The sequence below is a fragment of the Colias eurytheme genome, chromosome 12 (assembly GCF_061535395.1).
Source record: "Colias eurytheme isolate Ceu_HAF_F1 chromosome 12, ilColEury1 Martin Lab GWU primary, whole genome shotgun sequence".
NCBI lineage: Eukaryota > Metazoa > Arthropoda > Insecta > Lepidoptera > Pieridae > Colias > Colias eurytheme.
The window spans coordinates 9766275-9790293 of NC_142991.1; the positions used below are offsets into that span (position 1 = coordinate 9766275).

At 32.9% G+C, this 24019-nt stretch overlaps 3 protein-coding genes across 3 annotated transcripts in view; 2 read left to right on the forward strand and 1 right to left on the reverse strand.

Annotated features, from left to right (window-relative positions):
* Positions 1 to 60: 60 nt before the first annotated feature.
* Positions 61 to 1080, forward strand: LOC149904230 (uncharacterized). The gene is made up of 2 exons (XM_090107996.1): positions 61 to 202; positions 503 to 1080. The coding sequence occupies exon 2, from the start codon at positions 507 to 509 to the stop codon at positions 1014 to 1016; it is 510 nt and encodes a 169-aa protein (XP_089964122.1). The 5' UTR covers positions 61 to 202; positions 503 to 506; the 3' UTR covers positions 1017 to 1080.
* A 947-nt stretch (positions 1081 to 2027) lies between these two features.
* The window catches only part of LOC149904231 (TBC1 domain family member 12-like), a 45069-nt gene continuing 23077 nt past the window's right edge, over positions 2028 to 24019 (forward strand). Inside the window, exon 1 of the mRNA XM_090108128.1 lies at positions 2028 to 2870. Coding sequence (XP_089964254.1) covers positions 2449 to 2870 — 422 coding nt within the window. The 5' untranslated portion in view covers positions 2028 to 2448. The remainder of the gene's footprint in view (positions 2871 to 24019) is intronic.
* LOC149904232 (polyprenol dehydrogenase) lies at positions 3212 to 4675 on the reverse strand. Its single transcript, XM_090107832.1, has 2 exons — positions 3776 to 4675; positions 3212 to 3679 (listed from the first exon to the last, which is right to left on the reverse strand). The coding sequence occupies exons 1-2, from the start codon at positions 4478 to 4480 to the stop codon at positions 3332 to 3334; spliced, it is 1053 nt and encodes a 350-aa protein (XP_089963958.1). The 5' UTR covers positions 4481 to 4675; the 3' UTR covers positions 3212 to 3331.

Below are 24019 nucleotides of genomic sequence, written 5' to 3' on the forward strand. Positions count from 1 at the left end.
AATGTAATGTTACCATGTGGTTACCATCTACTTTATTTTGTACAAGTTATTTCTGAACGATAAAGAAATAACCTCAAAAGTCAAATTAAAAAAATCCAATTCAAAACAAATCGAAATTACGAATTGTTTACAGATTTATTATTCAGTATTTTCGTTAATAGTATAGAATTATAGAATCTATATCAGTATAATTTTCTGTTGTGTAAGTATAAACCGCGTTTATTATAATCAAGTTGTTATTGAACTTTTTAAATGAATATATGTAATTATTTTTAAAATATAGTCACTGTGTTATGTCCTTATCTATTTGTTTACACAGTTCAGAGTTCATTCAAAGATAGTTTATCATTGAAGAGAAAATATCTTGGCAATAACAATGTTAATTGTAACTTTTTATATCATCAACCTTAAATTATTATAAACTCATTGTGTGTAAATCCAAGCAACAAATAGTTCAGTGAGATGATAAACGAATAATATTAATTTATTATTAATTTTTCAGCAATATGACACTACAGAGGTGCATATTCAGATTATCCAATCACTGTTTAACTCAGCGTTATATTCTACAGTCAAATATTAAATTGTCATATTGTGAGTTAAGGCATAAATACAGTTCTGGGACAAGCAAGAAATTTACAGACCGCCATGAGTGGGTTCTAGTTGACAAAGATATAGGAACTATTGGTATAAGTAAGTATGCACAGGAATCTCTAGGAGATGTTGTATTTGCTCAACTCCCTGATCCAGGAACTGAGTTGAAGGCAGGAGATGAGTGTGGAGCTCTTGAAAGTGTTAAAGCAGCGAGTGAAATATATTCGCCAGTTAGCGGAACTGTTACTGAGAAAAATAAAGACGTTGAAAAGAAACCGGGCCTTATAAACTCATCATGCTATGAAAAAGGATGGCTCTTTAAACTGAAGCTTTCAAAACCAGCGGAACTAAATGATCTGATGAGCGAGGAACAATATGAAACATTTTTGAAATCTGATGTTGAGAAGGAACCCAAAGAATGATATAAAAATTAAGAAAACAGTTGTGCAATATTGTTGATGTATAGTATAGAAATAAATATTATTTAATGTTCTAAATCTGACTTTTTCTTGAATAACAATTAAAAATAAGGAAGTTATCAACAAATTTAAATTATATTGCATACATGTTCATTAGTTAAAACACAAATATTGTATTTAATTGTTCTTTTGGTTATTTACTTGCGCCCAGATTTACTTAAAAAAATCTGCAAATAATAATAATTTATAATACCTACTTGAATAATACACATATCTCCGCAACTCGACGTCAAGCGCTATTTTACAACTTACGTGAAATCAGTAAATATGTAGCTATTAGCTAGGTATCTAGTGGTAGAAGAATTTTTGAAGTAGTTTTCATCAAAAATTTTCAGATAAATTTCATTCATATTTCATATAAAACACAGATGCATCTTATTTATAATTTTAGTGTTGTAAAGTAGATATAAAATTAAAGAAAAATGATAGTATATAGTATAGTTACATACCTTCTGAGATAAAAAATATAATCCAAAATTAAAATTATCTCGCTTAATATGTATTATAGCGAGATTAAAAACATTTTTTTTAAATTAAACTCGACTGGCGCCAATATTCATACTACTACTTCATACTTGCTCTGTGGCCGGCGCGCGCGATTTTTAAATCAAATTACAACAAATTAATTAAGATATTTTATTTTATGTACGAAGTCCTGATTTAGAAAATTTAAACATCGGAATTTACAAGTAAATGTTATGAAATCAAAAATAGGAATCGTTTTAATAATTTCAGAACATATATTTTTTTTTATTAAAAAAAAGCCCTGTCAGTGTCAATCATTGACGTAAACTTTTTGACAGTTCTTCTTACGTTCTGAATTTGTGCACTTAAAATGACATAATGAAGAATAGTGCTTCCAGATTAAAAAGTTTCCAATGTACAGTGGACACAAGCAGAAAGTTACCTTCGTAAACAAGGCGGATTATATTTCCGTGATAGAGAAATAAAGTCAATCGTGTTCAAGGTTTTCGAACTAAATATAGCCCAACACAAATGTCAAGTTATTAAACAGTGGATTAGGAATTGTGGTGGGTGTGTAGTTTGTGTTTTAGTTCGTAAAATTCGTTGTTTAGTGTAGTTTTGTTTATAAATAGCACTTAAACTTTAGTGTTAATGTAAATAGACAACGCCGTTCTTAATATAACGAATATTACGGGGCAATGTTTCCATTCATAACATAACTTTCTTTTCTAATTGAAATCAAATATTTACGCAAAGTGTTGTTTTTATTTGTATATTCGAATCTTAATGATAAATGAACATAATTAGGTGTATTATGCCTAATTACTAGTTGATAACGCTAATATTCATTAAAAGTAAAATGAGTGCCATGAAAATATGGATGAATTAGTGGTTCGAGTGTGTATCAACAATGTCGTCGCCTTGCCAGAAAGGCGGAATGCGTCTCAGCGAAGCTCTTGATAATATCCAGCTCGCGTATAATCCTATCACGAAGCAGTTGCATTTCGTGAGTCCTAAGGTTGAAAAAGTGGTTGAAACGGATGAAGTGGACAAACTGAGTAAGAAGAGTAGTTTCAGTGATGAGGGGAATTTCTCTATATCGACATGTGAGAAAAGTGATACCAGTGACTCTCCGAAGAGCACCTTACAATGGGGTGGTAGTGTGAGTGGCCATCAAAGGGGGAAAGATGGGGGTTCCTTCTCCAGTACTATATCCAGTTTGTCTGAATGTTCTCTGGGATCTAATGGTTCTAAGGAGGATGAATTCCCTGAGATATCCACTTCGGAACAAGCAAAGTTGAAGAAAAAGGGATTGTCAGGGTTCTTTAGCAGGTTAGTTTGAATTTTTGTTTGCAATAATAATATATTCTTGGTATGGTTATCAATTTAGGTATTGGTGTTTTGTTTTTAGTTTATAATTATTTGTTAAACAACCCCTTAATTACTTCATTAATAAGATACAGTAGTCATGTTAATAGTATTTAAAAGTATAAGTTTTATATATAGACAAAAATATGACTTACAACTCATTTGTATATTTCAAAGGTCAATTCAAAGTTTTAATTCAATACAAAAACAGTTCAGGTGCTTAATATAAAATGAAACATGTGTTGAGCATTTCTTGTTTTATTTAAAATAGTTTAAATTAAATTAATATTAATACACAATTTTATTCTTTTAAATATAATATTTATCAATATCAACACAAATGTGGGTACAATATTTGCCCTATAATAATAAATGCATTTTCTTTGTAAAAAGTAGTAAAATACATACACTATTGTATAAAAAGTCTAATTTCTCGCAAACTTTTCAACGTCAATGCCAACTAGATTGCAAGATAGTTCAAATAATTTCTGCTGATGTTTCTCATTTTTAGAGAACCTATTACTGAAGCCTTCCTTACAATTACTTATATATAAACCACCTTTATTCAAAATATCTTTGTCGAAACACGCATAAAGTATTGAGACTGCACCTTTTTCTGGTGTTTTGAAGAATAACTTTCGAGCCCAGGGTAGTTTTCCAAAGCTTGCATGTTCAAATAGATCTGTGTCCACAATCCCTGGGTGAACAGAGTAGCATCTAATGGGAATGTCTTTGTCGGTAAACATGGAATTCATGTACCTCGCTGTCATGATCTGTAAAAAGAATATAGTTTTAACAACATAGAAATAATAAAATAATCGTAATAATATAAAGCTTTTTAATAAGTTGTGTGTTATTTTGTATATTACCTGTGCCAATTTAGATTGTGCATAAGCAGCTGTGGTATCATAATGTTCCTTCATATTGATATCATCAAAATATATTTTGCCGGGAAAATGTCCACATGACGATACATTTACAATTCTCGCTGGATCTTCCAAAGTACCACCTTGTTTCAGTACTGGCAATAACAAATGACTCAAATAAAAATGGCCCAAATGATTTACTGCCAATTGTGTTTCAATTCCGTCTTCAGTCAATTTATAGTCGCCAAACATTATCCCAGCATTGTTCACCAACAAGTGTATAGCAGGAAATTCCTTTTTAACGTTCTCAGCGAATTCTTTTACAGATTTCAATGATTGTAGATCGAGTCGGAAGGCGTGTAACTTTTCCCCGTTATGCATTGTTTTTGCGAGATTTTTCGCAGCGTCCGGATTTCGCACGCCCATTATTACGACCATATTCGCTTTGAGCATTCCCCTGACGACTTCGGTCCCGATGCCTCGGGCGCCTCCCGTAATAACGGCAATTTTGTTGTTTGCGTCTGGCAAAGTTACTTTGTTGCTCCATACGCTGACCCAGTCGTCGATTAGGCCTCCCGCGCCCGCTCCCTGCATGTCGAGCGTGTATCGCAGCTCGCTCAGGATATATTTCATGGGCTTGTGTCTGTTTACGTACCAATAAACGGCGGCTGCGACGCCGAGTGCCGCGGTGAAGATATACAGAACCATGTTTGAGGTTATGTCCGTGGCTGCGATGCGACGCGGACGCTACCCCGGCTTTCACTGACTCGAAATCCTCAACGCTTTCTCTCGCCTCGCTGTTTGTATGCGTAGTACCGTTAGTCCTGAACTTAGAGCGAAATGATAACTGTTTTTTTAGAAAAACAAGATACAGTATAAATATACGGTTAAATAGTCGAGCGCCAGTGAAGAACTGGTGGCGTGTGTTGATTTTTTGCTTACCATTAATTAATTATTTATTTGATTGAAACATTTGTTTGGATAACGTACGTGGAAAACCTCAAGGTCTGTTTGACATAAATATGCAGCGCATGCGCACTCGCGTCATGCTTGTTGCCCGGCTGATAAGAGGACGCGGATGACAATATGAAAATATTTTGATTCTTGTTTATAAATATTAATTAGATTACTGAAAATGTTTTTTATTTTTTTATTTTAAACATTTTAACAAGCTTTCCGCCGTCACCGAATAGAATAAAAAGACAGTACCGGGGCTTCCCGTAGGATTTCCGGGATAAAAACGACCACACTTTTCTCGGGTCAAAAACTATATTTGTTCAAAATTTCATCCAAATCGGTTTAGTAGTTTGGATTGAAACAAACAAACTTACATTCATCACTTAATAATATAAGTAGAGATCTCATATGCGTATAATAATTATTGAAGTACGTGATATATTAAAACAAACAATTTAATGAGTATCTCACATAGTAATTATTCAGCTAAATTTTGTTTACAATTACGCATCGTTTAATTATTATCATATTTAATTCAACCAAACCGTGACGCATATATGTACTTTATCCATAGAATAGGTAAATTGGTAAATAATATCTATGAAAATTTAGCGTGAAATACAAATTAAATTTCTACCACTCAAACATTTAATATCCTTTTGTATGCAGATCATATTAATTATTTCACGCAAAACTACGCTCTATTAAATTTAATGTATTTGGTACTTTTAAACCATATTAATGCAGCAAAGCCGCGGGTTAAACCCAGTGCAATATCGAACGAATTTTTACGTTATAACATAGCTGAATGTGCAAACGTATAGAAAAACCCACAAATGCAGCAACCTATTGAATCTTGGAAATACCCCGCTTGTAATCAATGCAATATTCGCTCAAAGAAAACTGGTTTGTAATGTTCTTATCTAAAATACAATGACGTATAAATAACAGTTACTATTTAACAGCTGTAGAATCACTACATAATAAAACAAAGACGCCTCCCACTGTCTGTCTGTCTCTATTTATGCTTAGATCAGGACTACGCAACAGATTTTGATGCGGTTTCTAAATAGATACAGCGGTTCTTCTCTCTTCTTCCAGGAAGATTATAGGATACAATGTGTTAAGTTTTATATACAGCGAGAGAAGTCGCGAGCTGAAAGCTAGTACATAATAGTATACTAAGTAAACCTAGTGTAACCAATAACCCAGATTGTATTTTATGGTGCACGACCAATTCCTTGATTTTATGGTAGTAGGAACATGAAAGTTTAGTTTAAAATTATGATTATGCTAATATTATTCTGCACTTTATTGCGTGGTTGAGATTCTGCGAATGATATGAGCGTGTAGATAACTCTGTAGAGTTCAATAACGTTTGAAACGTAGCGCGTAGTAAAGAGAAAACTTTGGGATCGGTTTTCATTTCATACCTGGTACTAATTACTATGCAAAACTTAAACAAAAAATAGTTTTGATTGAAATTCGTATGTTTTCTTTATTATTTTCTTTTGTATAAAAAACGACCATTTTTTAAACGATGTGTTTGAGAACAGACATTGTTTCGTATCTATGTGAACACCCCAACATTTATGTGTTTCCAGAAAAACTATACAACGTTTATTACGGATTGTTCTGTTTATTTTCACTCAAATGGGCAATAACAACACTGCTGTTTCGTAGAACAATGCCTAATAAATATAAAAAATACGAAATATAAAACCATCGGGGTCTGAACTCTGAAACAGGTTTTAACCATTGGTCCAACTTCGAACAGACGGTAATCGGTAACATTTGGTTATCGAGTGTTCACGTCAAGGTGATGTACATTGCTGGTTATGTCGAGGACAGATTTTTAAAGTCTGTACTTTGATGGTATTGGATTTAGTGATATTCGATAGTTTTGAATAAAGCGAGGGTCCTCGAAAAGGATGTTTTGTTGTTATTTTGGTGCAGTTTTTAATAATTTGGAAAATCCAAAAGTGCACGCCTCATAATTTTTTTTAATAAATATTTATTAATAATTTTTTTGTTTATTTAATAACAATTAAACCACATCGAATCAGACCCTGAAAAATGAAAGGGTTCTATTCCTGAGCATACTCAAGTGTAAGAGAAAAAAAAAGACTCGATTAGTAAAGTATTTCGGTTGCTATCGTGTTAACAAGAAAAAGGATCCGCACATACAGACACACGGACGTCCAAGACAGAACTTTTTTAAACTGTTTTTTAACTAGTTTAAATAACAAAAATGACATCAAAAATATCATGAACGTTAAAAATAGTGTTTTTTCTTAATATGTGTGTGTATGTATTATCTTACAAGTGCAATGTATGATACATAAAGACATTTTAAGTTTGAAAAATCAGATGTTTTGCGCGAAGTGACAGTAGTACCCACCTCAACGCTTCGCTTATGAGGCGTGCAATAATGGTAACTGTGTTTGTATTACACAAAGGGAGGTTGTTTCGAATGTGTCCTTGATAGAAAGTTTCTGAAATCAACATTTTTATATCTATCGATTCAGTTTTGATAATATATTGAGCTTACTTTCAATGGTTTTAAATACGTTGCTACTTCCCTTTACCAAAAAAGTTCAACCCATTTATGAGAAGGAGTAATGGATGTAATACAAGAGTCATGTTTAAAGGTTATTTTTAACCTTCCCGAACATTGAAGAGTCAAAAGATACGGCAATGTTCAATGCATCGTATTTTTTGCTTTGTTGTGCATTTTTTGCTTGGAAATCCATTTATGTTGATTGAATTTTGAGGTATTGTGTACGCTATCTCGGTATGCAGGTAGATATTAAAGATGAGCACTTGTTCAAATGGAAAAAGGTTCTCGGGTTTCGTTTGCAATATTTGTAAGTTATTTAAACTATTTCAATATTGAAGAAGTGTCGTCCTGTTTTTAGAATTGAGCGTTAGAAAAGAGAAGAAATAAAAACTCGGGCACTATAAAGATGGTGAAGTTTTATAAGCTTTTGCTGATCATCTCTTACCATCCGAGACCATGGTACTGTTATATCGGTTATCAAAATAAACTTTTAAACTTATATTGATTACCAACAATTTCAATTACTTTACCATTGCCTTACTTGTTTTCTTATCCTAACTGATATGAATGTTATTTCGCTAAGAATGTATTCTCTTCTTTCGAAAGATAAATATCAAATAGGATACTCCGCTGTGTCCGCCGCTACGTAGAACGGTCCTAGGGGCAAATTCACCCATCGGCAGATTATCTAAATCCCTAAACGAATACAGTGATCTAATAGATATAAATGCAGACAGTGTGGTTAAGTTCTATAATGCTTCTCTCAAATATTTCAACGAAAAATAATTGTATTAAAATAATTTTTAATTTATTTTATTGTAATCTTTTTATATTATTATTATTTATTTTTTTTTAATTTTAATATTGTAATTAATTGAATGACGATTTTGTTTTAATATGAATGTTTACATTGTTTATAAATAGATATTTTCTAATGTTTGTCAAACTACATACATATATATATTTTTGTGTAGAGATTATTATAGTTAAGTATATAAAAAAAAATTCAATTTTTGTGTTTGTTTTTATGTATTTTAATTTTATACTTTAAAATTGTAATCTGAATGCCGATTTTATTTTTAATATGAATTGTTTAGATTGCTAATTAATATATATTATGTCTGTCGAACTTTATTTTTATGTAACTAGATATTATTTATAAGTATAAAAAAAAAATGAATTTTTAAGTTGGTTTTTATGTAATTTAATTTAATATTTTAAAATTGTAATTTTGTATTCCGATTTTATTTTAATATGACTGACATTATTTTTTTAAATAGATATTTTATTGATAATTGTTAAACGTTATTTTGTGTAGCTATCAGTTTTTTTTTGTTCTTAAATCATAACCGTTTTTGAAGGCATGTGGTGTTAGCCTATAATTAATTGTTGCACTTGATTTGTTAAATTGCATTCTCCTTGTATGTCTAAAATTAGTGTTAACAATTGTTGGCTATCCTTTGTAAAATAAATAAATAAATAAATAAATAGGATAAGAGTTAGAGCTATAACGGAATGTGACTTTGCGGATACATAGTAGCCTTCGCTCGCTGTAAAAAGGCTGACGTCAGCTTCAATACTGCTTGACATTATTGGATGCATTCCATATTGTTATTTATTTATACTGTTATGTTTTTTTCCACATTTTATTTTTATATTATTCAGGTACGATTAGTGATTAGCGGCCGTTTTCAATATCCAATATATCCAATGTGTCAGTCACTAAAGTTATGTACAAATCTATCCATTTACGCATTCTTTTATTTCAATATCCGACCGAAGGATAGCCCATGCTATCCATTTCGTCTGTCTATCGTTATGAGGACGGTTGCTACCATAGATATCAAAAGTTTTATGTTCCTTCATCTCCAGTAGCTTCAATCGTTTATCCCTCAATCTATACTAATATTATAAAGCTGAAGAGTTTGTTTGTTTCTTTGATCGCGCTAATTTCAGGGATGGTCCGATTTGAAAAATTATTTCGGTGTTAGATAGCCCATTTATCGAGGAAGGCTATAGGCTATATATATCATCACGCTGGGACTAAACTGGCACTGCGGTTAAAACCGCGGGGCACAGCTAGTTTTGACGTGGCGTCAGAGAAATTTGTTATCTGTTAACCTAAGTATTGTAGTTTGTTTTATAATTACCCTTATTTACATTAATTATATTGTTCTGTACGCTTATTTGAGTCGAACGATTATATGAAACGGAAGTTGCTATTTTCTAAATTTATTCTAAACGCGTAATTACCTTAATACATTAAACATTACATCCGTATTCCCTTTAGAACAAGGTAATACTAAATGCATGTATTGTGAATCTACATTTCCTTAACTTTCTTTTAGGTTCAGTTTAATATTATGAGTTAATTTAGTTAAAAGGTGCCTTAATTTCTTCTATCTATATGTCAAAGTGCACTTACATTTATTGAACGAACATTTATTCTGTACTTTTATTCACAGTTCATATTATAATGGGCGCAAATAGACTTTTCTATAGAGACTGTACTGTCAGCGACCCTCTTAGAAGCTTATACAAATAATTTCCTCAAGAACCTTTCCAATTAGCATTGAAGGCATGAATGTCCATTCACAACATTAGCGTAGTTTGAACATCGGCTTTGCTGACAATGTCGCTTACTTCACTGTATCTTTCTAATTGGGTGTTCTGTATACTAACAACTTAAATATAGCGTCAGCAAAGAAAAAAGCTTTTTGGCATGGATGATGTCTCAATAGTTCGGTGATAGGATTGTGCTATGGAAGGATTGGTTGAATGATGTTGCGAATTATTTAATGATAAATGCAAATTACATATTTACAAGACGTGTAGAGTGCGAGTGTGGTAGTTATGTGGTCACGACCGTGTTAGCATGATATACCTCATTAGAGGATTATCTGTTAATCTAATTTGCGGTAAATCTAATACAAATTATGCTGATAAAAGTTTTCCTTCAATAAATTTTGCGTTGCTGACCGTACTTTGTATACTGCTCGACTTAAGACTGCTTAAGTCCAGGTCAGAAAGGCGACAAATAATGCTAAGCTAGACATTTTTATGGATTCTTAAGAAGCGAAACTCTCACTAGGTTTTCTTTTGATATCCCCGGTATATTTTTTAGTCGTAAAAGCCATATCAATTTTTGGTATAAACAACTTTCTTTTTTCTTGTCTGGAACTTTTACAGTGTACTTAATACCTAACCTTGAGTGTCAATATAGTTTTGTGAAGACTGTTAGTATAGTGAATACAAATTACAAAAATTTAATGGGTTCATATTTAGTTATTTCGTATAGTCTTTTGTGATAACAGTAGTACAATAAACTAGGATTTTGTAAAGGGCTTTATCGCAGTATCTTAATAATTAATATCATAATAATCATTGCATTTCATTGAGTTTATTGATTCATTGTATTTGTTACTATGAGACTGTAAGTTGCGATAAATTGCATTGTAATTTGTAAAGCGGAAGACGATGTTTTGTTCTCTTTGTAAAAGCTACTAAGGATCACTGAAGGAATTGTCCCATTCAAATTTATTTCAATTAGGATCCTCGTAGACTACATTGGACATTCTTATTGCATACAATGTAGGTTAAAGTTTTTACTTTTTACTAAACTATTTACGTATCCAAATAAAACGAAAATACATAATCTTTTCTAATATTATAAAGATGAAGAGTTTGATTGTATGTTTGATTGTTTGAACGCGATAATCTCAAGATGGTCCGATTTGAAAAATTATTTTGGTGTTGGATAGCCCATTTATCGAGGAAGACCATAGGCTATATATCAGACTAACAGAAGCGGAGCCACGCGGGTGGAACCGAAGAGCGCAGCTAGTATGTAATATTGCGACACCTGGGAAGAATTGACTGATTGAAGGACTTGAAGACGATACAATATATTACCTGATACCTACATAGATAATGTTTATCTATTATCATCTAAGATTATCGTATGATAGCTGTTCTATTTGATTGAATAGGCAATTGACCATCGCCTTTTAAATCCACTAAATTTTTTGTTTTGAAATGAAAGCCTTTTTAACGAAGACCTTATGAGTTATGAACTTATGAAGCACTTGACGATTCCATCGTATAATTTTCTTGCTACTTTTAAACTGGTCAAAACTGGCACATTCAGCTATTTATTTTTATGAACTGTTACTAGCTTTCCGCCTGCGGCTTCGCCCGCGTTTTCAAAAAAAAACCCGCATAGTTCCCGTTCCCGTGGGATTTCCGGGATAAAACCTAGCCTATGTCACTCAGAAATGATGTAGCTTTCCAACAGTGAAAGAATTTTTCAAATCTGCCAAGTAGTTTCGGAGCCTATTCAATTCATACAAACAAACAAACAAACAAAAAATCAAACCTTTCCTCTTTATAATATTTGTATAGATTAATCTTGGGTTAAATACAAATAGGCACCTATGCAGTATGCCCACTAAATTAGAAAATAATTTAGTTTCGTAAAGAGCTTTATGGTATGTTTTATTTCTACAAATATGTAATTTGTAATTCCAAGGTATTATAATATTATAAGGATAAGAATGTGTTCTTGATAACCGGTTTAAAACTATAAGTAGGTCGCGTCAGGTTGACAGGGCAAAGCATCAGGTCTTATAGTTACTTATGGGTTACAAAATATACCTACGTATGATTTTTTTATACACCAGGGCCCAAAAATAGGAAGACATTTACGAAGGTATATGGGTAAATTTGTAAATTCATGTTAGCTTGATTAACAACACATTAAAAGTAATTACAATGTTCTAATCAACCTGAGAAGTAATTAATCCATACTAATATTATAAATGCGAAAGTAACTCTGTCTGTCTGTCTGTTACTCAATCACGCCTAAACTACTGAACCAATTTGCACGAAATTTGGTATGGAGATATTTTGATACCCGAGAAAGGACATAGGCTACCTTTTATTGCGAAATATGTACCACGGGCGAAGCCCGACCTCTAGTTGGAATATAAATTGGAATGGAATCGTCAATCGAATATTGCCTATAGGCAGTGGAATTTGGACCTACAGCTATTGTTTTTTTTATTGTATTGTTTTTGTTAGATAGGTACCCTTAAGGATTCCTTAAAGCATTTCTTAGCACTGAGATCCAATAGATCACACATACAAAACATTTCTCTATCGTATTGTTTTATTTATCAACATTTCCCTGCTCTATTAATCTAGGTTGTAGTATCTTGTTTTATCAACTGTCTTGATATGAGTATGTTTTGTTTGTAAATAAAGGTAGGGTATAACTAAGCTTATGTATCTTTATACTATCTTCTTAATATATATAAATCTCGTGTCACAATGTTTGTCCTCAATGGACTCCTAAACCACTTAACCGATTATAATAAAATTCGCACACCATATGCAGTTCGATCCAACTTGAGAGGTAGGATAGTTTAAACATGTAGGTACCACGGGCGAAGCCGGGGCGGACTGCTAGTATACCTATAAATTATGACTAGCTGCGCTCCTGTTGGTCTTAGAGTGATGATATAGTATATATAGACTTATAGCCTTCGTCGATAAATGGGCTATCTAACACCGAAAGATTTTTTCAAATCGAACCAGTGGTTCCTGAGATTATGTCGATGACTCTGTCTTTATCTATGTATGTCTAATGAACTGGTCTGCATCATTTAGTTCATCAGCAATTGGACCTAATATCCAAGAACGAAGTTCTAACCATAGAGTACCATATTAGCTGATTAAAATGACTTCACTCATGAATCATTAGTAAAGTACAATTGTACAGTGTATTTGTTCTTAATTCGGTGACTAAAAGCTGATTCATGTCAAACAAAGGTACAGATAAGACACTGTTTTGTTTTGAATATTGTGGTAATAGGTTTTGTGACTTGTTTTTGTTATAACACGTTATTAGTTAAATATTTAAGTTTGTGGAGGATTTGTGTGTTCTCTGTGTTTTGTAATCCGTTGTAATTAGTAAATGGTTGATTGGATTTAGTTGTACGATGTGTTTTTGTTATGCGAATCAATTGAAGGTATTTTAAAATTTTGGTGGCGGGTAGAGATTGTTCTTTATTAAAGGAGTAGGTTTTTCTGAATTTGTTTTCAGAACTTTGGGTTGATCCTTTTGAAATTTCGTCTAGTTCTGTCAATTTGGATGCAGGGTAATTTTTTGTTAAAATTAATTATTTTACAATGGTGTTAAGTTTTTTCTTTATTAGGATTCTTAATGCACTATGTAGGTATGACCGCCTCCTTGGTACAGTGGTTGACGCGTAAGTGTAGCACTGAGGGGTCCTGGGTTCGATTCCCGGTGGAGACGAAGAAAAAAATGTCTTGTCTGGTAGGATACAGAAGGCTGATCACCTACTTGACCCTAAAGAAAATCGATCAGTGAAACAGATGTATAATGCATCTCCCCTTATCCCACTAGGGGACATGGGACTTCACTAATGCTGTAATCTTCTATAATATAAAAATGAATCGCAAAATGTGTTGGTAAGCGCATAACTCGAGAACGGGTGGACCGATTTCGATAATTCTTTTTTTATTATATTCCTTGAAGTACCAGGATGGTTCTTATGTAGAGAAAACATAAATATGTACCACGGGCGAAGCCGGGGCGGACCGCTAGTGCACTATAAAAATCTTAAAATTTAATTTGTTCCATAGATACGAGTATTGAATGTTAGTTATAAAATTTACAAGAAAATAGAATATAAACCAGTAGCTATTGTATGGTATCTGTTTTGTCTGATCAAAAACGGATTACGCCGTACAAGGGTGTATGGAAAAGTTAACATTGTAAGCACTATTATCTCCTTAGACTGTATTGTTAACTATAGATTTAAGGATAGCAATGCTTAGGCTTAGGCGCGGGACAGACACAAGCGGCGCGGGCGCGGGCGTGCCATAAGCGCACCTCTTCAATCTGTTTTGCACCACGTCCTTCTTCTACATTTTGTATGAAAGAACTTTGGAAAGGAGTCGAGACGGCAGTTTATTTTTGTTTTTTCCTTAAGTTTTCGACATTGATGTATTGGATACCTAGGATTTCCATGTTTGATCTATCTAATTGCATTTGGTTAACAGACTAATTCTTGCTTAATATTTCGAGGGATTTTGGACATATTGCTGTTAAAATGGTGCAAAAATCTTGTTGTATGGAAACATAAATTGATTTGGTTTATAAAATGTACTCGAGTGCTATTACAAAGAATGTAAGTCCATTATAAGTATTTTCCAAGCTACATGGCAAGCTAATAAGCTATACTGGTAATCCAGTGTAATTTGGATTGTATGAATTTGTACCGTTAACATTATCTCTTGTTTCAACTTATAATCGCGACAGGGAAGCCGGAGGTAAAAGCTTGTATTATATATTACCTATATAATTTTTGTTATTTCATCTTGACATGTATATTATTAAGCTAATCTTTAATTACTTATCACGTTGTTATAAACACGTGCTGTAACATCAACTATTATCTGATAAACGTGAGTGCAATTGCTTTATTTAAATTGCAAATTGGATAATAAACAATTAAATTTAATTAATTAATATTATAGTAATCTAGTAAACGAAAATAGATCTACCTCTAACGGCTGCTCTAAATGCTGATTGCACCTGCGTTCCACTGCAAGTATTGAGATTAGAGATACATATGGCTGCTTTGTAATACAAAATGTTTATGCATATAAATGCATCAACGTGATATGTGTTCATATCATAAAAACACATAAATAATATTTAATATCCTACGGAGAAAATTAAGTTTGCATTTGTACTCATTTACTTGGATTTAAATTAAGTTTAACCGAGAATAAATTAAAAGTATTTATAATTTACCTCATAGAATACACGTTTCAATGCACTAATAAATTAAATACTACATGCACTTTATATAATATACTAGCGGTCCTCCCCGGCTTCGCCCGTGGTACCTACATGTTTAAACTATCCTATCTCTCAAGTTGGATCGAACCACATGGTGTGCGAATTTTATTATAATCGGTTGAGTGGTTTAGGAGTCCATTGAGGACAAACATTGTGACACGAGATTTATATTTAATAAGATTTTATAGAAACGCGTGTATGAAGTTAAACGAGATGTTAAAAATAGTTTTTTTATCATATTTATACGTCAGCTTGTTCCGATTACGTAAACTGATAAAGAAGTCAAGGAAAAATGTAGTTAATCGTCTTCAATGTATATTATTTATATTAGATTATTGTTTAATGGATAAAAGGAAAGTACTGTCGTTATGTTGACTAGTTGTATCTCCAGGGTTTTTCTTGTTAATTTTGTCCCTTTAGCAGCCTGTGGCTGTCCGCTGTCCTGTCAACACTGCTCAAAGTGCTCAAGTCCTGTCCACTTTCATCAAGTAGGTAAACTTTTAATGGTCGTAGGAATGTTTACTAAAGATTACATGGCCTATATCTATCTACTGGCCTTCAAACGTTAAATGGCACTTAAAAAATAAGAATAAAGTCATCAAAAGAATGATATAAGTTTTGGACACAAAATTCCATATCCACCTTGCATCTTGTTTAAAACAGTTATCTTGCAGTCTTCTATTTCTAATCCATCTATGACATTTTCCTCTCTATGAACTGTATGACTCGAATTAATATAATCTGTACTAGAATGGGCGCAAGTGAAAGTTAGTTCAGTTGATGGGCTGTGAGCGGTTAGAACATACCGTGACGGTGTTTTGGATGCCATTCATTGTAAGGTACTTTTGCGTCATATTTGTGCTTTATGGCTGTTGTTATGCGTGTTTTCTTGGAGAGATATTTTCACTTTCGTGTGGTAATTGTGTTATATCGAACTGTTCTTAAAACGCAGTATGTATAACAAGACATGGTAATTGGTATAGATTATACTGACGCTATTGCAATAGGTCGGAAATAAATTGTTCTACCTAAATGTTCGCTGTTTTAAAATAATAAGAAATGTAGGTAAATGCAGTTTGGTAACACCTATCTGAACACCAGATATTATATCTCCATTACTGCAAACGAAAATATCTTCATATGGTTTTTGCCCTACTTTCAGTATAATTAGCTGCTAGTGTATTTGGGAAGAATGATTACCTAAAACTCGACTTGTAAATACGAAATATTCCCGCAGAAGAATAAAAAAAAAATGAATCACGTGTGTGTGTGTATGTGTTTTTTTATATTAAATATTGTAGATGTACCGGATTTCAAGTTAACTGAAGCAAATTGTGAACAGCCGTCATGCATAGAAATAAATGATATGGGTGGGTGGGTAATGGCGAACCCAAACGAAAGCAGAAAGAAAGTCATAAATTATACAGTTTCTATTTAACTGATTGACCATTTAACTTCATTACGCCAAAGTTAAAAGTTAACATAAGCTTTAAAGAACTGTAACGCCTAATCTAAGGTCTTCACAGTATAAAAAAAGACGTGTGGCACTCGGGGACTGCCGCGGTAAAGCTATTGCGTAGCGTGCCTTCAAGCCACACCTCCGCGCCTGTCGGAGTGGGGAGCGTGAGGTTTTTTCGTTACGGAATTTCTGGATTAGGTCCCCGCGCTCAAGGCCCGCGATAGAAGCTATGCAATAGTTAGCTTAAAAAATCATCTATACAACATACAATTAATATGACATTCAAACTATCAGATCACAACTGTAAATCTATCAATTCTAAAACAATACTAATAAATAATGTGTATATCGATACACTAAGGACAATCCAATCAAACGTAGCATTGAATTCTAACATTTATACGACTTCAAACGTGGCCCAAATACACATCCGCGAACATAATATGATGAAACTAGTTAATGAAACACGATTATTATAAGTAATGTATTAATGTTTAGTGACGTAAAAGTGTGCTAGTTCTCAAAAAATACCATTTAGTCATTCGGGTATATCATTAACGAATTTTGGTAGTTCTTTCTTTCAATTGCCCTAATTTCTTTGGTCATCATGACAATTCTTTGTCCCTGCCTTTTGTGTACTTGGAATTTTAAATGTAATTTCGGTATTTAAGACAGTCCAGATTCCAGAAATAGTAATTGGGATTTGGGATCGTAATTAAAGGTATTTTTGCGGTTCAATTCTTTACTTGATTCAGTGAAATTCCTTTCAGTTTTATTGTTCGGAATTCTTGCAAACATACATGGCGGTATTCAGTTTTTGTACGGATGCTCTCCTGAACTTGATCTTTTGCTCTATAAATGTAAATTACAATAATGTAATCAACCTACTCCTCCTGAATTCCATAAATTGTGACAAACGTGTTACAGTGAGAGATGTTAGTTTAAAAAAGATGAACTGAGAAATAATATTGGCTTCGAATGGAAACTAATTTAAATTCGAATGGCTTTTATAGCATTATGTCCATTTCAAGGAAGGGACTTTAAAATGAAATGCAAGCAATGTCGCGCGAAACAGCAGGCATGTTGTAAAATCAGATTGAAAAGTCGTATTGTTTACGATCAATCATTTGGAAAATTAAAAGGATGCAAGCTTCATTGGCTACTGTCTGCTTCACAGGAAGTCTGGCTTTGATCGCAATCTGGATTCTAGATAGATTTGTGAACATATTTTAAGGTTCAATATGCATTTTCCCAATTTAAATACCCGTATAACATAGGCCAATCAAAGGAAACAAAATATCTACTTTCATAATATGTTTTGGCCAAGGCATATAAACTTTACCAATCCTAATTTTCCAACTCAGGAGTTCAAATATTGACTGAAGAACTCCCACGATAAACATAAAGGCTAATGATTGCTTACAAAATGTATGAATACAAGGTTGTTATGGGTCGTGTCTGTAACCGCAGACGATTCCGGGTAGACAGAAATAAACAGTGGGTGCGTCAGCTAGACGTCATTACGCTTTGTTGATAGTCTGGCTTATGACATAACTGATATTGTAAGGATATTTTTATTTCTTGCTAAGTAATTATTCCATTCTTATCAATTTTAACAAATCTGAATAGTTAAATTTAAAAAGATCTGACTGGAAAGACATTAATACTTAATCTAGGGTCTACTTCGTTCGTACTACGAAAGTACCCGAGGTTTTGTCCGTTACTGCGATTCCATTAGTTCCTAATTCATAAAAAATTTCTGTCGTATGGAAATGTTTCTGAGATAGACCTAAGTCAAAAGACAAAACGAGTAAATTTCACACATCTTATATGGGATTGATAGATTACGTATCGCGATGTGTATTCATTTTTCATATATTCATATTAAAATCAGCAAGCATACACTTTGCATGCAGAATAAAATATCACGATGACACAATGTCGTGCGTAGAAAGTTTTGAATGGAAGTTTACATAAGCTGTACTTTCCGATGGACTCTTACTGGTTTACGTAAGTTTTAAAGCCTAAACAAAACTGCTTTAATTGATTCTTGATACGGTTAAATGAATATTGGTGTACAATCATAGGTGGTAGGTTTAATAAGGTGTGACTATTGTAAATGGTACTTTGACAGGGCTTTAAAGAAAGTAGTAGAACTTGGCAGAAATAATTACCCAGGAAGTATTCAGAGGTTTATTTTGTGACCCTTCACGTCAATTAACGTAAAATGAAACCGTTCACAGACTTGTAGCACTAATTAGGAATTTCCCTTATTCAAGATGTGAATTAAACCCACGTAAATATCCGTTGATATTTGACGATAAGTGACTGTGAAATTACCCCACTTCCCGTACTAAAAAGCGTATTTCGCAACTCTTTAGAGCTTCTGTTTGCTTTTAATTTGCGAGAGTCCGGGGGCATTCTATAAATAGAGCCACGGCTTATTTGTACGTTTCAATTGCGCAATGTATTTCTAATGGTGTATTCAAGAAATTAAGCTTGAGTATTCATTAATTGAAAGACTTCGACACATTCGCATTTATTTCTGCACACATAATTTAACTGTTTAAAATACAATAGGGTAAGGAAGAATATTATTTGTTGGAAATAGGATCACTGTTTACTCAAGTGTCTCTAGGGACTAATGATTGGTTGTATATTCTAAGTAACTTGATATTTTAACTGATGCCTCCAAGGGCCTAGTAAACATTTCATACTACTTCCATTTAGTATCATATATCAAAATCAACAATTGCTATGACCGTTTCTTTAGTGTTTATTTCACGTGCGATCCCCTTACCTTTAGACAAATTATAATGTAGCATATTACGAATAAATAGACAAAAGTTCTTAGATTAATGAAGAGAAAAATGATGCTGCCTACTACTTTGCTGTATAATAATTTAAGCACATCCAAGAAGAAGTGATCTTATTAGGTATTCTCAAAATTTAAATCGCAAACCTCGCTTGATGCATTTTTTGTCAATTATCTTGCTAGGACGCTACATTTTTTAAGTTTTCATATGAAGAAGATGGATTTTACAGCTCATTTTGGATTTGTATTCGATTGGTTTACCTTTTACTAAGGTCCTCATCCACACATACCATACCATCCCGTGATCTATTTCGCACGGTCGAAGTCGCTTCGTACCGCAAATTGGGCAAGCGTTGCGAAAGCGAATGTCGAGCGTTGCGACAGCGAATGTCAGGCGTTGCGACTTGTCAAGTACTTATCCTGAGCATGGTACCGGTGTCAAGGATGTGATGAAATTTTGTTTATGTTGGGAACGTAAATTGAATTTGGTTTATGGTGTTTGGAATTGGCGATGGTATGTGAAGGTAGTGTCATGGGAAAGACGTCGTGCACTCCTAGGAAATAGATCTTTGTTTTCAAAAATTTCAAGCATTTTTAAATGTTTTATGAAAATAGTAAGTGATAAATACCCGAACAGATTTCTGTTTGAATGTTTTTATTAAGTTTGAAGTAGATATATGCAAATTAAATGCGAATAAGAACAATAACTAATTCATTGCAACGGTTTATTTTGTGTAATCTTTATTCAAGCAGAACTATTAAAACTTGTAATATTAGAAGTATTAGAAGTATAATTTTGGAAGGGAAATTCGATCATGTAAATATAATATCAGATGTGCGAATAAATAGACTGTTGCAATTGATCGTGTGGAACGTAGCCGATACGCGAATATTTTACGATTTTTCTTTTGTAATATCAAATGTATCGTGTTTTTATGTACAAGTTCCATTATTAACAAGGTTGTAGGATTTTAGTGTATGTTTATACTATTGTATAAGCTTGTTAAGGTTGAAATTTGTCTGTTTTTTTTGGATTGTGATGTAAAATTCGTACTGAATTAACAAATAACACAAAATAACGTAAGAAGGTATGTATAATATGTATCATTTAAAAACTGCACTTAAATAAGAAACTTTTAACTATGAATACAATCTAATAACTGATGAAATGTTTGAAATAAAATCACAAAGGCCTAAAAATACAAACACAAATGTGCAAAATTGTGTTGAATCAAACTTCAATGTAATTTTTTACATCAATGGAGCATTGTTTCACAAAAACGTTATATAAGACTGAAATAACAATGAAATGATGAAAAAGATGTTTCGGCACGTAGTGAGGAATGCTGTGCGAAATAACAATTTGTTGGACAATCGTAGACGCCTTTACGGTTCGTGGGAGACGCATCAAGACGATCACGATTCTAACCTTTAGTATTTGCTGGTACGTATTTGGTAGTGCCAAATATTAATGAGCTACTTTTTATTGCTCTTAAACATTGCTTAAATAAATATGCATATATATCAAGAAAAGAGCTTATTTGTCCATAAAAGGCCGGCAAAGCACCTGTAACGCTTCTAGTGTTACAAGTGTTTATGGGCGGTGGTGACCACTTAACATCAGGTGGCCCACCTGCTCCTTTGCTTGCTCTGATATAAAAAAAAATATGCATATAAAATTAATGTTAGGTACTTAAAACAAAACAAATTGTTATCAAAGTGGCCTTTAAGCGAAGAGTGAACCGGTACCTACTAGGGAAGCGCGTACCATCTTAGATGGAAAGTCAGGCGAGATTGTGGTCAAGCGCTTCCCTATCTACAATAAAAAATTAGTATTTCAGAATATATTTTTTTGTTATGAATGATATTATGTAATATGTTGTAATGAATATTGGGGTTGGCTTTATATTGAATTGAAACAAAAAAAATATTTATGTATAGAGGAGAAAAAAATATATTTTTTCTCCTCTATACATAAATATTTTTTTTTCTGCCTAAATACGACTCTGGCCTTTCATCAACTGAATCTCAGCCTGAATGCTAACTTCATTTTGCAGATTAATAGACGGATATTCACAGTTTTTGTCGACTTTTTTTTTCGCAATGGAAGCAACTGTTATATCATTGAAAATGACAAAGCAATCAGCACACGATTTAAGAGATAATAATTTATACGTACGTAGTTGTATTTCTAGTTCATGAATATGTAATTGAAATGTGTACATGTGATTCCAAAATTTTATCTGAATCTGTTCACCATCACTGTTTTTAAGCTATTGCATAGCTTCTATCGCGGGCCCTGAGCGCGGGGACCGAATGCAGAAATTCCGTAACGAAAAAACCTCACGCTCCCCCCCCTCCCCACGGGGACGGGCACGGAGGTGTGGCTTTAAGGCATAGCATGCAATAGCTTTACCGCGGCTGTCCGCGAGTGCCACACGTCTTTTTTATGTTCATATTATTATGTATTTGTTAGTCAAAAATAAGAAGAGAATGACACACACATTATGAACACAAACATCTATAGAAGACTGTTACTCTAGAAATAAGCTGAAACATACAGTAGCGGCGGGTTCTATAAACCCATTCATGTTAAAATCACGTAATAATAAATTTCATATGCAATTCGAAACCGTTGAATAACGCGAGAAAATGTGAATATCTAATGCGTCATGATATCATCAAGCAGTTCGCGATTTTCATATTTGGCAAGTGGTATTTCCTATTTGTATGACATATTAGACACTTTTTATGGTCCGGACCACGTATGTAGTTTAAAATGTGTATGCCAGTTTTAAGATTATTTTCAGTGAGAATATTCTAATCTAAAAATCTAATTTAAGGGTGCGTTTCCACCAATAATGTGCGAGGATGTGTAGCTAGGAATGTGTTTGTAAATAACCAATAGAAGACATCGTTTCAAACGCTACGCTTCTAACTTCATAGTAAATGAAGCGATATGATTGGTTTTTACTTTTTACAAACACAATATTATTGGTGAAAACGCACCCTAATCCTGCTAATATCTAACTCTCATCGAGTACGTATCTTTAAGATACCTCTTGATTTTTTAACTACTCTTATCACAACGTGAAAGTGAAACACACAATTTATAATTACGTAAAACGTTAAAACCATAACAATAAAGAACAATTCACAACTCACACGGAAGTCGGAAGTCGATATGTCGTTTAACTTTTATCTCACATTCCTTTACAATCGCGTATGGAATTCAACATTGTTTTCAATACTGTGCAACAAAGAATAAAATCAATTCAGAGCCATTTTGTGACGTCATAGGTGTATATTTTTGAATTTAGAATACTAAGTGAATTGTAAAAATTCTTTGAAATAAATTTCTCCAAACCTATAAAAGAATTCACAAAGCGATAACGTTTGCAATTAATTTTTATGTAATAAACAAAAAATAAAACACCCACACAGCAATAATTTCTATGTATTTAAAACCGTATTTTTCAAATTTTATTTGTCACAAAGAACGTTCCTATTTTTAATTGGATCGTAAAGAATGCAGCGATATCTGCACGCTAATAATAGTTTGTCAAAACAACGTGTTGGTATAGCCGGTCGGCATGTGGGGCCCGAAGTGGTGCCTTGAATACAAAATGGGCGGCTTATGGCTTCGGAATGCGGTGCCAACATTCCATACGCCTGCATATGGCGGATATTAATACGGTTTGAATTTTGATTATAGACGCCGTGTTTTGATAATGTTGGTTTAAAATTGATGGTAAAAAACAACATCTAATAATAAGTAATTCAAATGTACTAAAATAATAATTGAATGTCGCTAAAACAACAATAGAATGACTTAAAACATAAATAGAATGACATTTTTAAATTCATAGATCTGCTTTTGTTTGTTTCTTTTTATTTTGAAGTTTGGGCGTTTTGGCTTAAATTATAATTATGTATCAATAAGCTTTATAACCTTATGTATAACCGAGAATTATGTGCTTTATCTGATAATATTTTTGTTACCTTTTTACTTAATTTTTTTAAATATATTAAAAAACATTACTCACGATTGTCAATAACACCAAACAATGAAATGATACGAATGTAAATGATACACCTTGCGCGGCATTTGTCACGCGCCAAAAACTGCAGATTTAATAAATGTTAGGCGGTGGCACCCGCTCATACAGCCACAATTATTATGTTTATTTTTATTTATTAATTATTCGTGTATTTAGAATATAATAGAAAGATAATAGAAGCCAATAATGTACAAGGTTTAATTTTGTGAATATGTTGATGTGACCAATTTAGTAAACGGTACGTAAATATAGGCACTTATCATATATTGTGAATACAATATTGCTTATAATATTATATTCTGACCTTACATTATGCATGCAATCGGAGGTCAAGCTACACTAATATATCAATTACACTATTGACTATACAATATACATTGATGACGTCACAACTCGTCGCGGCTGTTGTAAAAAACGAGTTCAATATACAGATGTAGATTTTGTTTTGGTTTTTGCTTCGAAAATTGTATTGATAAATAATTCAGAGGTTTTATATAATGGTGC